The sequence below is a fragment of the Ylistrum balloti genome, unplaced genomic scaffold, assembly GCF_031769215.1.
Source record: "Ylistrum balloti isolate Yb309-2 unplaced genomic scaffold, AGI_CSIRO_Ybal_v1 Utg371740, whole genome shotgun sequence".
Classification (NCBI taxonomy): domain Eukaryota; kingdom Metazoa; phylum Mollusca; class Bivalvia; order Pectinida; family Pectinidae; genus Ylistrum; species Ylistrum balloti.
This window is the reverse complement of record NW_026782874.1, coordinates 34,908-53,696: the sequence shown is the minus strand read 5'-3', so window position 1 is coordinate 53,696 and position 18,789 is coordinate 34,908. Positions and strand designations below refer to the sequence as shown.

The following is an 18,789-nucleotide window of genomic DNA, read 5'->3' as shown; positions in this document are numbered from 1 at the left end:
GTTGGTGTATAAGGGAAAGAGATTTTGCTGATTGAGTGTTTGTGTATTTTACAGCGCATGCTGGAGGAACAAAATCGTGAAGCCCTAGCTCTGACAGAAACAGGCCTCCCTCCACAAGTCAATATATGTCCACCATCCCCTGCAAACAATGAGGACCCAAAAACAGGAAACTTTCCGTAGTAAGTTATCATTTTCTCATTTTTGCTCTCTGTGTTAGATACTTGAGAACAAGATATAAGTCCATAAAGTATATTTCTTAATTTAAAAAAAAAAGTGGCCCTGATAATTTAGAATGTCTTAGCACCTTGGACTTCAAGAGAAAAGAGAGCAAGTCATATCCATTTTTCTTCGATATCTGATTGAAAAGGATAGTAAAATTACAATGGGAAAAAAGGACCATTACAGGTGTACAACATTAAATGTACCAACTGGAAAATTGTCAACAACGATTATACAATATTCGATTATTAAGAATTATAAACAAGTGTAATAAATTTTAGAAATAAAATATATTTCTGAATTCTTGGTAAATGATGAGCTACGTTTTGTAAACAACAGATTTTTATTCCTTTCACTTATAAAAAATGAAAAAAAAAAAATGAAAAAAAAATACTGATCTGTAAAGACTTATTTTATTCAAGTAAACACTGAGTAATCAACAAAGTGATTGGTTTATGAAAATTTTTGGTAATTTTGGAAATGTATATTTCTTGTTGTAATGTTTTAACACAGGACTGTGAAAGAACAGATCAGATCTTGTTAAATCTTAACTTGTATATTTTAAGCACTATGATTCTAGATTGCGAAATCTTTTTCAACATATTTTTCTAAATTGCACTTGGTCTAAGTCTTTCTGGTATAATCACTCACACTCCTATTGAATTACCCTTCCTACTTTCGATGCATGAATTTTTGTTAAGAAACATACCATGTAAGTCAACAAAAATGTGCGAGTCTTAGTACTCATATGTTTAATTGTCATTTCTTTTCTTAAATGAATTAAGGAAATATTTTATCGATCCAAATATTTCATTACAATTCTATACAGATATTTTTCTGTACTCAATTTTGTTTTTATATTATTATTAAATATAGCTAAGTAATTTGGGAATTATGTCCTCAAGTTTGGGTGATTGAAAGAAAAAAATAAACAAGTAAGGATGCTAAATATTTTAACAAATTTTTTGCCATCAAAGGTCAGATAGTCCAAAGTCAAAGGAACAGGATCATAGGTCAGTTTGTCTGAAGTAACAAGGTCAGGTGTCAGAGGTCAAGTAGTAAAAAGTTAAGGTAACCAGGTCAGATGACGGGTAGTCAAAGTAATAGGGTCAAAGTTAGTAAGCAAAAATCAAAGTAACATGATCAGCATGACAGATATCTTAATCCAATTTAATAGCTCTTTTGGTAGATTTGTTTCTAGGTGTTTTTCTTTGAGTTGGAAAAGGTCTTGTGGAATCTTTAACAGGCATTTCATGGTTTGTGGAAAACCTTTCACTATTCCATTTAGTTTTGGTCAAAAGGAATGTAGGTGATTAATCACATTTACTTTTTGATATACTCAGGTATTCAGTCTTTCTTTTGTACTATTGAACACTTGAAATAATTGACATTACTATATTTCATAACATCATTTTGTTCAATTTATTAGTCCCACAAAAGCTATTTTGCATAATGTTCCTACTTGTTCCTTGAATTTTCATGTTTTTTGACTTTAATATCTGTGTGAAATCACTGCTGACTTTGACCTCTGTGTAATGCCACTAATGTGACCTTGAACTTTGTGTTTTGCCACCAATATGACCTTGAACTTTGTGTATCACCACTGTTATGACCTTGAAATCTGTGTACTGCCTCTGTTATGACCCTGACCTTGTATGTATCCTGCTATTGGTTTTCTATTTATATACCTTTACACTCTGTCTTTGAATCACCAAATTTCTAATGCTGGAGATTTTATCCATATTGTTTCAAACAAAACAAAAAATCTTTAAATTGGAGTATTTTTCTTGTAATCATAACAAAAAGATATAAAATTTCCAGCTTCATCCAAGTAAAAATCAGAAAAGTTTGTCATCAAAACTTTGAAAATCTATTTATTACCAAATACGCTTGCAACTTTTGACTGACAGAACTTAACTCATCTTTTCTTTCTCTCTATGGAATGAGCTCCTTATAATGAGAACTATATATCAAGAATTATACCATCAAACTTTTCTGAACTATTTCCAATTTTTTGTTTCAGTGAAACATTAATCTCAAAATTACCTTTTTATTTTCAAATGAGGATTTTATTGGTTGAACTTCATGAATTAGCACTCATTTCAAAATTAGTTTCTTGAAATGAAAACAAAAGAAAGATACTTTTATGAGAGTTAAAAATGGTTTCAGGAGTGAAAAAAATTACCTGACTAAACTGGAATATTAGACATTTGAATAGAAATAATTCTTGACAAAATATTGATTATTTTGAAAAAGAAAATATCAGAACTTTGCATTTTGAGGGTTGACCAAAAAAATCTTGTAGGGAAAAATATAAAGTATTTTGTGTGTCTCGCAGAAAAGCTTTTTTAGAAAAGATTTTTTTTGTTTGAAAAATCATTGTTTAAAAGCAAAGTGATTTATTACAAAAAAGGATACAAACAAAACAGATTGTGTAGAGATTGATGTTTCACTGTGATATTAATGTTGTATGTAGTGTTTGTAGTTAAAGCCCTGTGTGTTCCTCCACTGTTACATTTTACCATTCTAGATAAACATTGCACTTACAGTATATGTTTCAGTAACTCCGGCAGTCAGATGGACAGAAACCTCAGCCAAAATAATCTCAAGAATAACCGAGACAAAAATTTAGCCCTGGAAATGGACAACAAAGCTAACATCAATGCTGATCTGGACAACATTACCTTGTCTGATTCAGGTAATTGTCTCCGAATAAAGAAATAGGACTAGATTTGGAAAATAGATATACAGTAATATTTATATGACAAAAGACAGGTTTATAAAGAAAAAGAGAAATGTTGAAATGTTTTATTATTACAGATGAGTAATTATTTATAAAGAATTTTAACATTTTTGTTGCTTATTCAACTATCTCAGAAATGGAAGAATAAATTTATCAGATCAGTAGAAGCAAGTTTGGTGTAAACCTCCAGTCAGTGGCCTACAAATCTGCAGAAGGAATTCATATTTACATATATTACTTTTGACTGAAGAATAATTTATGTTATTTATTAGACTGTATATAGACATTTTGGGTGAAAATGATAAGAATTAAATTATTAAGGAATTTAGTATGCATGGTACATATTTATTTAGGTATTACTCTGTTATATTGTTGAATAGGTAAAGAGAAAATATTACAATGTGTTTTTTTTTCTAAAAAATATTTTCTAGCTCGGAAAAAGAAAGAAATGGACTTGAAAAAAGGAGGTACATAGTTATCCCCCTTTCAGAGTGATAGGGGATTTTTTCTTTCCTATCTTCTATGCTACTGGATTGGGAAACACATTTTTAAGTAGCTGTGCTTTTCTCTATTATTTTGACATAGGACAGTGCTGTATGGAAATTGTTCTGTAATCTGGATACTGTTCTGTTTCACATTATTGCCGGAGACTGTTCTGTTTCACATTATTGCCGGAGACTGTTCTGTTTCACATTATTGCCGGAGACTGTTCTGTTTCACATTATTGCTGTGTATGCACTATAATTTGTATGATTAACTAGTTTTCATTATAATTCAAGTCTATGGTCATTGAATGATGGAATCTCTCTTTTTCTTCCATTGTTTCTTTCAGAAGATTTAAAATAAAATAACCAGGTTCCCATCAATTTAGCTCTTTATACATTCAAAAGTAAATTTAAGAAAACTACTCAAATTGTTTCAAGAATATTGCTTTTGAAGATTATCAGAGTAATTCAGTTTGTAATTTAGAAGTTGACCTACAAACTAGTGCCATTGATGCTAACAACAATATATCTATATACTTACATATATGTAGGCAAGACTAGAACTGTAAACAATGTTTTACTGCACTACTAAACAAGCCATATATTAACTTTTCGTTTTAGGTTTCATACACCATACTGTATTTATTCATTAATTAACCCAAACAAATTAACCATTCATCTCTGACTAAAAATTAGGTAAATGGCTTAACAGGGGAAACAAAAAACAAAAACAAAAAAAACACAGAAAAAGGAAGAAGAAGAAATGCTTATTACAGAAAATAAAATGAAAATTGATGGTTAATGTATTTTAACCGAAGAGCAATTGATGAAGTTTGGCTTATTATGACACATGGGCTTAGTAACGGATAAATACAGTGTAATATGTACATGTAGAAAATTCACATGAAATAGATGTGAAGGTTAGTAGAAAATATTGGGCACTATTTCACTGAGAACAGAGATTACTATATATTTAATAAGTGAGACACAGAGACTGATACATATTTAATCAGTGAGACACAGAGACTGATACATATTTAATCAGTGAGACACAAAGACTGATACATATTTAATCAGTGAGACACAGAGACTAATACATATTTAATCAGTGAGACACAGAGACTGATACATATTTAATTAGTGAGACATAGAGACTGATACATATTTAATTAGTGAGACACAGAGACTGATACATATTTAATCAGTGAGACACAGAGACTAATACATATTTAATCAGTGAGACACAGAGACTGATACATATTTAATTAGTGAGACATAGAGACTAATACATATTTAATTAGTGAGACACAGAGACTAATACATATTTAATCAGTGAGACACAGAGACTAATACATATTTAATCAGTGAGACACAGAGACTAATACATATTTAATTAGTGAGACACAGAGACTAATACATATTTAATCAGTGAGACACAGAGACTAATACATATTTAATTAGTGAGACACAGAGACTAATACATATTTAATTAGTGAGACACAGAGACTGATACATATTTAATCAGTGAGACACAGAGACTGATACATATTTAATCAGTGAGACACAGAGACTGATACATATTTAATTAGTGAGACACAGAGACTGATACATATTTAATCAGTGAGACACAGAGACTGATACATATTTAATCAGTGAGACACAGAGACTGATACATATTTAATTAGTGAGACATAGAGACTAATACATATTTAATTAGTGAGACACAGAGACTAATACATATTTAATTAGTGAGACACAGAGACTGATACATATTTAATTAGTGAGACTAATCAGTGAGACACAGAGACTGATACATATTTAAGTAGTGAGACACAGAGACTGATACATATTTAATTAGTGAGACACAGAGACTGATACATATTTAATTAGTGAGACACAGAGACTGATACATATTTAATCAGTGAGACACAGAGACTGATACATATTTAATTAGTGAGACACAGAGACTGATACATATTTAATTAGTGAGACACAGAGACTGATACATATTTAATTAGTGAGACACAGAGACTGATACATATTTAATTAGTGACACAGAGACTGATACATATTTAATCAGTGAGACAGAGACTGATACATATTTAATCAGTGAGACACAGAGACTAATACATATTTAATCAGTGAGACACAGAGACTGATACATATTTAATCAGTGATAATACATATTTAATTAGTGAGACACAAAGACTGATACATATTTAATTAGTGAGACACAGAGACTGATACATATTTAATCAGTGAGACACAGAGACTGATACATATTTAATCAGTGAGACACAGAGACTAATACATATTTAATTAGTGAGACACAAAGACTGATACATATTTAATTAGTGAGACACAGAGACTGATACATATTTAATCAGTGAGACACAGAGACTGATACATATTTAATCAGTGAGACACAGAGACTAATACATATTTAATCAGTGAGACACAGAGACTAATACATATTTAATTAGTGAGACACAGAGACTAATACATATTTAATTAGTGAGACACAGAGACTGATACATATTTAATCAGTGAGACACAGAGACTGATACATATTTAATTAGTGAGACACAGAGACTGATACATATTTAATCAGTGAGACACAGAGACTGATACATATTTAATCAGTGAGACACAGAGACTAATACATATTTAATTAGTGAGACACAGAGACTAATACATATTTAATTAGTGAGACACAGAGACTAATACATATTTAATTAGTGAGACACAGAGACTGATACATATTTAAGTAGTGAGACACAGAGACTGATCAGTGAGACACAGAGACATACATATTTAATTAGTGAGACACATAGACTGATACATATTTAATTAGTGAGACATAGAGACTGATACATATTTAATCAGTGAGACACAGAGACTTATACATATTTAATCAGTGAGACACAGAGACTGATACATATTTAAGTAGTGAGACACAGAAACTAATACATATTTAATCAGTGAGACACAGAGACTAATACATATTTAATCAGTGAGACACAGAGACTGATACATATTTAATCAGTGAGACACAGAGACTAATACATATTTAATCAGTGAGACACAGAGACACAGAGACACAGAGACTGATACATATTTAATTAGTGAGACATAGAGAGACTGATACATATTTAATCAGTGAGACACAGAGACTGATACATATTTAATCAGTGAGACACAGAGACTGATACATATTTAATTAGTGAGACACAGAGACTAATACATATTTAATAAGTGAGACACAGAGACTAATACATATTTAATAAGTGAGACAAATAGACTAATACATATTTAATTAGTGAGACACAGAGACTGATACATATTTAATCAGTGAGACACAGAGACTGATACATATTATTTATGACACAGATTAGTGAGACACAGAGACTAATACATATTTAATCAGTGAGACACAGAGACTGATACATATTTAATCAGTGAGACACAGAGACTGATACATATTTAATCAGTGAGACACAGAGACTAATATACATATTTAATCAGTGAGACACAGAGACTGATACATATTTAATCAGTGAGACACAGAGACTGATACATATTTAATTAGTGAGACACAGAGACTGATACATATTTAATCAGTGAGACACAGAGACTAATACATATTTAATTAGTGAGACACAGAGACTGATACATATTTAATCAGTGAGACACAGAGACTGATACATATTTAATCAGTGAGACACAGAGACTAATACATATTTAATTAGTGAGACACAGAGACTAATACATATTTAATTAGTGAGACACAGAGACTAATACATATTTAATTAGTGAGACACAGAGACTAATACATATTTAATCAGTGAGACACAGAGACTGATACATATTTAATTAGTGAGACACAGAGACTGATACATATTTAATCAGTGAGACACAGAGACTGATACATATTTAATCAGTGAGACACAGAGACTGATACATATTTAATTAGTGAGACACAGAGACTGATACATATTTAATTAGTGAGACACAGAGACTGATACATATTTAATCAGTGAGACACAGAGACTGATACATATTTAATCAGTGAGACACAGAGACTGATACATATTTAATCAGTGAGACACAGAGACTGATACATATTTAATCAGTGAGACACAGAGACTGATACATATTTAATCAGTGAGACACAGAGACTGATACATATTTAATCAGTGAGACACAGAGACTGATACATATTTAATAAGTGAGACACAGAGACTGATACATATTTAATCAGTGAGACACAGAGACTGATACATATTTAATCAGTGAGACACAGAGACTGATACATATTTAATTAGTGAGACACAGAGACTGATACATATTTAATCAGTGAGACACAGAGACTGATACATATTTAATCAGTGAGACACAGAGACTGATACATATTTAATTAGTGAGACACAGAGACTGATACATATTTAATCAGTGAGACACAGAGACTGATACATATTTAATCAGTGAGACACAGAGACTGATACATATTTAATCAGTGAGACACAGAGACTGATACATATTTAATTAGTGAGACACAGAGACTGATACATATTTAATCAGTGAGACACAGAGACTGATACATATTTAATCAGTGAGACACAGAGACTGATACATATTTAATCAGTGAGACACAGAGACTAATACATATTTAATTAGTGAGACACAGAGACTAATACATATTTAATCAGTGAGACACAGAGACTGATACATATTTAATTAGTGAGACACAGAGACTAATTTTTCAAACTTTTATGATTATAATTTATACTTTTTTTTTTGGTGCATGAATTTGATTGAATTACATAAGAATGAAAATATATATGCTGTGGAAGTAGACATTCTGTCTCATGAATTTTACTTGGAACTCGGAATCAACAATATCTAATTATTGATTTTCAATCTTCTTCTGCATATTTGATAAACTGATAAAGTTGTGATTTTTTTTGTAGAAATATTAACAAAACAATTTTGACAATACTAGATTTAATGAGTTGATCTTTCAAACTATAAATTGTTTTCTGTAACTATTGTTTAGATCAGGAGTACAATATACTTATGTAATGCACCTAGATTTCCTTGTATTAAACATTAGCAAACTTTGTATTTGTTTTGTAACATGTATGATGGGTTTGTGTTTAGCTGTATATACATAATGATGATATATATATCTATAGAGGGTTGCCTTCAATTTTTCCTGTTCTTATATTTCTTATAATTTTATACAAGAACATTATAGAAAATATTTTTTCAGCTATTTTCTGCTACTAAAATGCATTCTGTTAAACTTTTTTTTAATGAATGACAGTTTTAATAATTATCATACCTAGTATTATTAATCAAATAATTTGAGACCCTGTCAATAGGTTTCCTTTTCTTTGGTATGTTATTTTTTCTGTTTCTAGTTTTTAAAAGACTTTTCCAATAGCATCTTCACAACAAAACATCAGTTATATCCAAATGAGAATATATCTTCTGATATATTTAACATTTTAAATGTTTTTTCTCTGCTTGATAATTTTTCAGAAAAGAATATTTTGAATATTGAACTCTCCTATTTGATTATCATTTATCAAGAGTTTAAAAAAAATTTCTTAACAACTATCTATAAAAAAAAAAAGATTTTTACAATGATCAGGAAATGTGAAGAGTATCGTGGTAAAATATATGTAATTCTTTTTGGTTTTTTTAGATGATCAACAATATGTAATATAGTGTAAGAATAAACATATTTGTATGTATTTTGTAGGAAGTAACGATAGTAGTGTAGATGTCCCAGACCCCGCTACAGGACAGCAGGAAGAAAATTCTAACAGTGGACCAAAACCAATGCTTCCTTATAGTTCCATGTTCATCTTTGGTCCAACAAATCCGTGAGTATAGTAGAGTTTTCATGTTCATCTTTGGTCCAACAAATCTGTGAGTATAGTAGATTTTTCATGTTCATCTTTCGTCCTACAAATCCGTGAGTATAGTAGATTTTTCATGTTCATCTTTGGTCCTACAAATCCGTGAGTATAGTAGATTTTTCATGTTCATCTTTGGTCCAACAAATCCGTGAGTATAGAAGAGTTTTCATGTTCATCTTTGGTCCAACAAATCCGTGAGTATAGTAGAGTTTTCATGTTCATCTTTGGTCCAACAAATCCGTGAGTGTAGAAGAGTTTTCATGTTCATCTTTGGTCCAACAAATCCGTGAGTATAGTAGATTTTTCATGTTCATCTTTGGTCCAACAAATCTGTGAGTATAGTAGATTTTTCATGTTCATCTTTGGTCCAACAAATCCGTGAGTATAGTAGATTTTTCATGTTCATCTTTGGTCCAACAAATCCGTGAGTATAGTAGTTTTCATGTTCATCTTTGGTCCAACAAATCCGTGAGTATAGTAAAGTTTTTGTTAGAAATAAGATTGGTGTCAAACCAGCAAAATACAAGTCACAACATGTTTACATAAAATAAGTGATAGGTCAGAAAAATTGTTGGATAAGGTCATATAAATTAAAGGCGAAGGTCAAACATAGATCAAATCTCATGTAGGTGAAGGTCAGATAAATAATTAGGTAAATGTCTGATGAGCTGCAGGTGAAAGTCATGTATACTGAAGTTGTAAGTCATATAAATGATATGTGAAGGTCAATTAGATTGTAGGTGAAGGTCATACATAGGCTAATGTTTCTTGTAGGTGAAAGTCAGAATAATATAGGTAACTTGGTCAAAAGCTAACATATTGTAAGAGAAAGTCCGATAAATTCCAGTTGAAGGTTGAAATAAATGTGGAAGATGGTCACGACTAATTAAAGGTTAATGTAAGAAAAAATTGTAGATGAAAATTTGGAAGGTTTACTGAAATTTTTACATTTGTTTAGTTAAAGTCAAATGAATTTAAGTGAAACCTAAAACAAACCTGATAATTTGAGTGTTTGGATGATATGTAAAGGGCCGTTACATCAGAGTTCAATTTTCTACTTTCAATATTAATATTCTTTATGATATTTTGTTTTCAGAATTCGTCGATTCTGTCATTTTGTTGTGAACCTGCGTTACTTTGATCTGTTCATTATGATTGTGATAAGCGCCAGTAGTATTGCCTTGGCTACGGAGGACCCGGTGAGAGAAAAGTCGACCCACAACAGTATCCTGGAGTACTTTGACTATGTCTTTACAGCAGTGTTCACTATAGAGATGATACTAAAGGTGGGCTTTATCACTATACTGTAAAGTTGGTAATATTAGTGGGCATTTAATTTCGCTATTCCCAGTCGCTAGAATAAACAACCTAGAAAATATTTGTACCACAAATGGAAATCTCAGAAAGTGCATGTAACATCATTGTACACATAAATACCAATTTAAAGACTTATGTTTCTGTTCACAGCTAAGTTGTAATTTTATCCATGTGATTGAGTCACAACCCTGAACTGGAACAAATTTGAAACATAAACCCCTCAAAAGTAAATCACTATATAGCATACATATTCTTGATAGCGTTAGATATGGAAACTGCAGTTTTCTTGTCAGTATATTTAAATACATATAGGTCAGGGCTCTCGATCTGCCAGATTTGGGGTCGATATTCAGCCCCATTCCCAATGCAAAATAGTATCTTTTTTTCCCAATTTAGACCCCAAGTTTTCCCAATTCCATGGAAAACACCATTATTTTTCCCAATTCTAAGGGCCCCGGGCCCAAAATAGGGTGTGAGAGCCCAGTAGGTGTACAATTAATTTTAAGTTTTAATCAGGTCAATATTTGTGTCTATATTTTTAAATTAGTTTTTTAATCTGTCTATCATATCAATGTAATAGTACAACTGATATATGTTGGTCAGATAAGAGAGGAGTTCAGAATACAGTTTTGGCTGTTTTTTGCTAGGAAAAACTATATTATTAAGTCAAATAAAAGAGCTTCTGAATTCGGGATTCAGATTAATCAGTATGTCAGTGCACATTCATAATGTGTTTTTTGCTGATATGTGTAGAAAATTGAATTAAGTTTAACCTGTCTTAAGTAACAAATACATATTAATAAAACAATTGGTTTTTGGTTGCGATGTAATACTATTAATAGTTCTATATTTCTGTATAAAGGCCACCAGTGTGTGTAAACCTTTTTTCTCTACTCCCTTGAGTGGCCTCTATTAACTGGCACTGTACATAATTTAGTTAGTCGAGAAAACCACAGAATGTTTAGTGGTGGCATAAAACAATTTTTGGACATATTAGCCTTCAAGCTAGCAGCTAACAAAGACTTGAAGTCTATATTTTATTAAATGCAATTCAATTTAGTGAAAACTCTGAAGTAAGTTTTTTTTTACATAGGTGATAGATCTTGGAGTGATTCTACATCCTGGATCATATTGCCGAGACTTATGGAACATTTTGGATGCTGCTGTGGTCATCTGTGCCCTCGTTGCCTTCAAATTCTCGTACGTATCAATGTTACTTGTCATGTATGCATACTTAACAGTTTATATGTAGCAGTTAGACATTGTCAATTAGAGGTCAAAATTACAAAACAGTGTTGGTAAATATGTTCAGGTTATATCCGCGTATCAACTAATGCTTAAAATACATTTCCTTCTTCATCAAGTCTTTCTCAGTTTTCGGAGTAGTTTAGCAGACCTACAATAGTGTGTTTCCTATTGTACCTGTAAGCTGGTAAAATAATATTGCCCATTCAGCTTTGTATTACTTTCACATCTTAAGACATCATTTTGACACTCAATGTTTTTATGTAATCATAAATGTATTAAAAAGGAGCGAGACGTTTTTACACCAATATAGTGGTCTTATCACATACCCAATAACAGGAATTTGTATTTTTTTTCAAAAAAAAGAAAAAAGAAAAAAGTTATGGGGAGGTATTGAGTTTTTCCTGTGGTGTATTAATTGTTTTGCTGTGATAGCTGTGATAGACATCAATTGTTTAATTTTCCAACAATTGATTTACATTCTTACAGGTCTCTTACATGAAAATCATTTCTCTTTATAAACAGAATATATTTCATTATTTCAGAAACTTTATTATGACTATTTTTTTAATACAGTAATTTTATTGATGTTCCTGTTGGTTGGTTGTCTTTTCTGTTGTGGTCTTTTTTTCTTACATGATATACAGTACAACTACTGTCACCTGGTGGAGGTCTCGTTTGTTTATCTATTTACGTGCTTGTGGAATCGGATAATTCAAAATCAGTTTATTTTTTATCTATTTTTCATAAAGATTGTGAAGTTAAATTTAGCTGATTAATGAGGTGTGTTTAAGATGCAATATGTATAACATCAATCATTCCTAAACAAGAAAATATGTAATTTTTTTAATATTAAGGGACTATAAATAATCTATATATAGTAACAATAATCTATACTATATAAGTTCAAAGTGCCATGTAAATACATGTTTATAGGTAAAGATGTTCGAAACCATACAGTAAGATAATGAAAGGTTCAATGAATTATTTTGTAATGAATTTTTTTTTCATTTTTTTTGGGGGGGGATAAAATGCTCTCAGTGTTGTGTACCTATTATCAAGGTGATATTGAATTTATAGAAAACATTAAACACGGTATTAAATTGTAATATTTGATTAAGTGATATTTGAAAAAAAATGTAATATCTTTAGAGTGCAGGAAAACAAATTGAAATCTTTTATTCAAAGATAATTTTTTAAATTTGCCCAAGAAAATTTCAGTATATATCCCTAATTTAGCTTGCGCTTTACTTGGCTTTCTTTTCTTGTCCTAAAAGTACCATCTCCAAGTTTTAAAACAATTCTTTTTGTTTTATTTAGCCTTTTTCCATCGTGAATATTTTTGATCTATTAAATGTGTTATGTTGCATTAATTCCTTGTTATACATGTGTATCAATAATGCTGTGTACGAAATTACATTCCTCTTGTCCCTCTGCGTTAATTTCTTTGGTATTTAATTAGTAGCGATTTGTGAAAATTTCTAGAATTTTTCTCGTCTATATCAGTTATTCTTATACAATAATAATACCTATCATTGAACCTGTTGCATTTTCTTGTTTAATGTAAAAGCAACTTGATCACTGCAACAGATTTTACTTACCAACATTAGCAACAAAGACATCCCTTATTAACATAATTTATTTACAAATTTGTTCTGTTGAAAACAATATCTTTTGAATTATATTGTGTTTGGAAATTCACCAGCTGGTGAAAAATGCTTTTACAAGCATATAGTTTTTACATTTTCATTTCCACATAGTTACTTACAACTTGGTACTTACTGATTTTACAATTTAGTGCAATAACTCTAATATGTTTAGCTCCTTGTCTCCATAGCAACAACTATCTTTATTAGCATAATGTGTTTACCATCTTGTCTCCATAGCAACAGCTACCTTTATTCACATATGATTATCATTCTGTTTCCAAAGAAACATCTACCTTTATTAACATAATGTGTTTACCTTTCCATTTCCATAGCAACAGCTACCTTTATTAACATAATGTATTTACCATCTACTCTCCATAGCAACAGCTACCTTTATTAACATAATGTGTTTACCATTCCGTCTCCATAGTAACGCCGCTAGGTAAGTCTGTAGAGATGTTACCAGCTCCCAATTACAGTGTCAATTTGGCCACAAACCTTTCCTTAATTTTTAACACAAGGTCATCTGACTGGCTCATGCTAGCCTGTTCAGCACTTCTTTTTTTATTATTTATTGCATTGGTTTTTTTTTATTATTTTTTTTTTTTTGAAAAAAAAAATCTTTTAAACTGATGAAAAATTTCTTTTAGAAAAAAAATTTTTTTTTGTTAATATGATATTAGATCAAAAACTCAACTCTTTGATAAAGAATGTATTTTGACTCAATTATTGCATCTCTTAAATTCATTTTTGTCCTTGATGTTTACATTTAGGTTTCAGAATTGTTGCACTGAAATCACTTTCATGATCAAATTAAATAAATTTATTTAAGAATCAAATAATTAAAAAATACATATGCATATACTTGCCATATCATGTCAAATCTATGAACTTGAATGCTTAAAAATTCAAAATATTCCCCCTTTTTAGCATAATAGGGTTTAGGGGTAGCCAGTAGGCCTCATTCATTACACAGCAAAACTGTTTTATTATTAAAATAGTGTAACCATTTGATGCACATTTAGTAAGAAATATTTTGAGCCATAAGTTCTTAAAATACTAATTTTTTTGTCAGAATTTAATTATGTATGAAGACAAAATATTTCAAAATGTAAAAAATGTTAGATATATAGAAATATCTAGGAAATCTTGAATACCGGTAATTGTGATTCTGAAAACTATTTTGCATAAACTGGTAATTACTTGAAATATGTCCTTGAAAAGAAATATGGAGAAAAGGCAAGAGGAAGTCATATGTTTCTATTTCTTTAGAAATAAATTAATTAATTAATTAAATGAATTAAAATCTGAGAAAAAAAGGTTTTATTTTCCGTTTTTATATATTTTTTTTATTCCATATTTATTAGCATGATATTTGCAGTCAGTCTATTTTCCTTTTCACCTTTCCACAATTCCATCCTGATTTGTGCTTTTTAATTCTTTTCCATGCAAAAATGTTCACAACATTTTTTAACCAGCGTTGACCTTGTACACTCTTTCTGTCTTTTTTTTCCATTTTTATCTTCTTTACAGCCAAGCACTTGTTTTTTACTACAATAAATGTAGTTTATTTTGTAGTATTTTTTAACTTTCTGTCACCATATCTAAAATGATCTATATATATTATGGGTCAGGAAATCTGAACATGATAATCAACAAGTTGAAAATAATGAAAAAATGAATTAGAACACTGTATAATGATGATGACTTCTGTAATATAGATTATGTTTGTACCATTTGTGACCACTGTAGGTCTCTATATTATTGTAAAGTTGTGTTTTGGGTGTATAAAATTTGTATGAGGGAAAGTTGTAAAGAAAGACAGATGACAAATCTAAAACCATACATTTTAAGTTAAGTAACAGCATCAAAAACTGTGAAAAAACTGAAATTGTGAAAATAAACAAAATATTTATAGATTTTCTAAGAAGAACTTACATTTTTGATAAAGAATAATACTTTGCTAACAATTAAATGAAAGAAAATACTTTAAATTATATGAATGAAAACTATTATGTTTGTATATTTGCACTAAATATGAACCTAGCATATGCGCATCAATAAACAAACTTTGTCAACATATTCTGTAAACGTATAGCTGTAAATTTATATTGTTGTAGTATGTACAAAATTAGCCTTAAGATGGATAGTTCATTAAAATATTTTTACAGAAGTAAGCTTTGCATCGTGTATGACATAATTAAAACTGAATTGACCCTGTGTTTCAAAATTTCACTATATATACTGGTATATGAAACTTTGAGCCAGTATATTAAAGGGATGACTGAAACATATTTTTTGCCATGGAAATTTATGCCTCATCTAAACACACAAAAATCATCACTTTCAATTTACATGTACAGGTGTATCGAAAATAATCAGTGAAAGATTGAAAAAATCTAAGTTGTCATCATTTTATACTGATTAGGAAGGAGAAATTAAAATCCAATACTTATATCAAAATTTATCACCATTAATGTTATAATTGAAATATATTGTTTAAGCATCCATGTGGTACATGAAGTAATATTCACCAATATTAAATGTAATATTTCATTTCAAACACTTATCTTGACCCATTTTATATACAGTGAGTCCTCAGATCCCCACAGCTGTTGCTTTATTGCTGTCCTGCATCACTCTGTCTGTATGCTGGTAGAATGAAATCTCACTTTCTGGGCACTTAACATTGAACAAGTGGTGTTATCCATGTAGTTTCATTTTGATACATCAGTAAAGTCATTCACACCTGTAACAAATAATCCATTTTGTGTTAAATGATTTTGAAGATAAATTGACAAAACAAAAATGAAGTGATTTATTTGTAAATAATATAATATTGTTAAGAAAATAATATAATGTATTTAAATTCATGTAAAATAAAAAAAAGTTTCTATGAGGAAGTATAAATTCTGATGACTTAAAAAGCCTTTCTTGTTTTGAACGTAGATTTTATTCCAAAACTTGAAGATGTTAGGAAATCAAATACTTTATTTTCAACATTTAGAATCTTGAAATAAGCTGTGTAACTGTTGTTCTACATGTAGATCAAGTTTAAGATATATACAAAGATAGAAAATCTAAAAACAAAGTAATAAGCCATTGTTTGTAAACCCCCCCCCCCAAAAAAAAAAAAAAAACAAATACAAATTACCTATATGATGGTCAGTTTGAAACATATTTTGCAAAGTCCATTTCAGACATTCAGCCAAAGTCGAGTAAATTACACAAATACGCTTATCTTTTTTTTCACATTTGAAATATATTTTTTTCATGTTCTCTCTTCATGGCAAGATTTGCACCACATCAAATTAAATACAAAAGTCCATATTTGTAATACTTGTAAGTGTTTGTTTCAAACTTCTCTGGGCATTTTTTTTGTTTTTGTATTATTTTTGCCGATGCCAATGATAAAAAGTTAGGGACTGTTAAACCTTACATACTTAATGTCACTGATTTTGCTCTCTGTTTACTTTAATTAATTTGATTGTTGTGTATTTTAATTGGAGTATGGTCTAGACATCTCTTATCTACTACCAATTTGTCCTGACTTAGTTCTCAAACACTTGAACCATGACTATAAAGTGTGTCTGTGTATGACTCCCCAAATCCGAACCTTAAATATCAGGGTCGTAATTGGATCTCAAGGGTGAAATTATTTCCTAATTTTAATAATGAAACTCGAAGCATGTGTAACATTTCAAACATTAGTTCCTGATTGGCTTAGACATCCAAATTAAAATTAGAAATTATGTGATTATCTAGTTTTGTCTTTTCATAAATTAGAGTTACCTGCTCTTGTTAACTGATATTAATAGTCACATTATTTTGCAATTGAAATCTACATTGTTTTCTCACAAATGGCCTGAGAATGATGAGTAAATACAGGTTATCTGTTATGCTTAACACAAGAATAATAGCAGCATAATTTCAAGTATTGCTAAATATGACATAAATAGTTGCACATAAACAATTCATAATATAAAAAACACACATAAGATACATTCTGGAAAGAATTTTGCTTGAAAATTCAAACATTAATTTGATTCTTTAACTATTATATTTAAAAATGATTTATTGTGACCTATTTCAATAAATTTCACTTTCGTAATATTTATCAAAGTTGATCAAACTCGAAGGTTATGTTTGAATTATAAATCTGATACACATTTTTCAGTAGATTTTATGTTTTGCATGAAGTTCATCTTTTCACGTCATGCGTTAGGTTGAACACGTATTCAAATTTTTCATTCAAATTTTCTTCTTTTCACTTATTTGTTAGGATGAACACATTCAAATTTTTCATACAAACCATACAAACTTAATGATTTTGTACATTATATAATATATTATTTGAAATAATTAATTTCAATTTTAAGCTTTATGCACTAAACTGAGTAAACAGAATGAAGCAGCCCTAAGCAAGGATGTGTAATTAATATTTCACACAGTTGAAAATAAAGCATGATAATTTTTTAAACAAAAATCTAAACTTAATATCCTTTTAATATCAACATGTATTTTTATAAGCAATTAATGTAAATAAAGATGTGTGAAGTTTGCTTCTTCAAATTAATTTAAATGATATTGTTGGACAAATAATTGTAGAAAATTGTACTGAACTATATTTTCTCATTGTAATCCTCATATCATTTCTTCTTTCATTATAAGCAATGGGTAATTGGTTACATATATTCTCTGCATGACAATTTTTCTCTAAAGATAGACTTTTTCTACACTTTAATTCTCACCACATTGATTAGACTATTCCATGAAATGTTTACTATAGAAAGAAAGCATTAATACCATTAATTAGCACAAGCACCTGTAGTTTTAACATTGGACAGTTAGACACCGACACAAATCTGACATCCAAATATTTGCCTATTTTCTTTGAAGTCTTCATAAATATTTAGTTAATAGTACATATTACATATGTATTTCTTTCTAATTAAAGACATTGATGTAGCATGTGTTACTGGAATTTATTATCGGGCATTACTGTTAAACTCAGACAGAAAGATTTGTTGATAGTCTTAAATCGAGGAGATAACAGTAAGTTACTACTTTGCTTTTAAGTGAGTTTAACAGATGTCTGGTTTCAGCATATACATTTGTATAACAAACAATGTTTTTTTTGTATGACCACGTATTTATGGAGTGATAAGTTGTCAATCTACCTTACTCAAAAGTCTCTGAGCAAT

At 29.8% G+C, this 18,789-nt stretch overlaps 1 protein-coding gene across 1 annotated transcript in view; it reads left to right on the top strand.

Moving 5' to 3' along the window:
- Positions 1–18,789, top strand: part of LOC132563482 (voltage-dependent calcium channel type A subunit alpha-1-like) — a gene marked incomplete at its 3' end in the record, with an annotated part of 94,578 nt that overhangs the window by 42,564 nt on the left and 33,225 nt on the right. Inside the window, exons 20-24 of the mRNA XM_060228241.1 lie at positions 55–176; positions 2,781–2,917; positions 9,215–9,338; positions 10,471–10,660; positions 11,785–11,891. Coding sequence (XP_060084224.1) covers positions 55–176; positions 2,781–2,917; positions 9,215–9,338; positions 10,471–10,660; positions 11,785–11,891 — 680 coding nt within the window. The remainder of the gene's footprint in view (positions 1–54; positions 177–2,780; positions 2,918–9,214; positions 9,339–10,470; positions 10,661–11,784; positions 11,892–18,789) is intronic.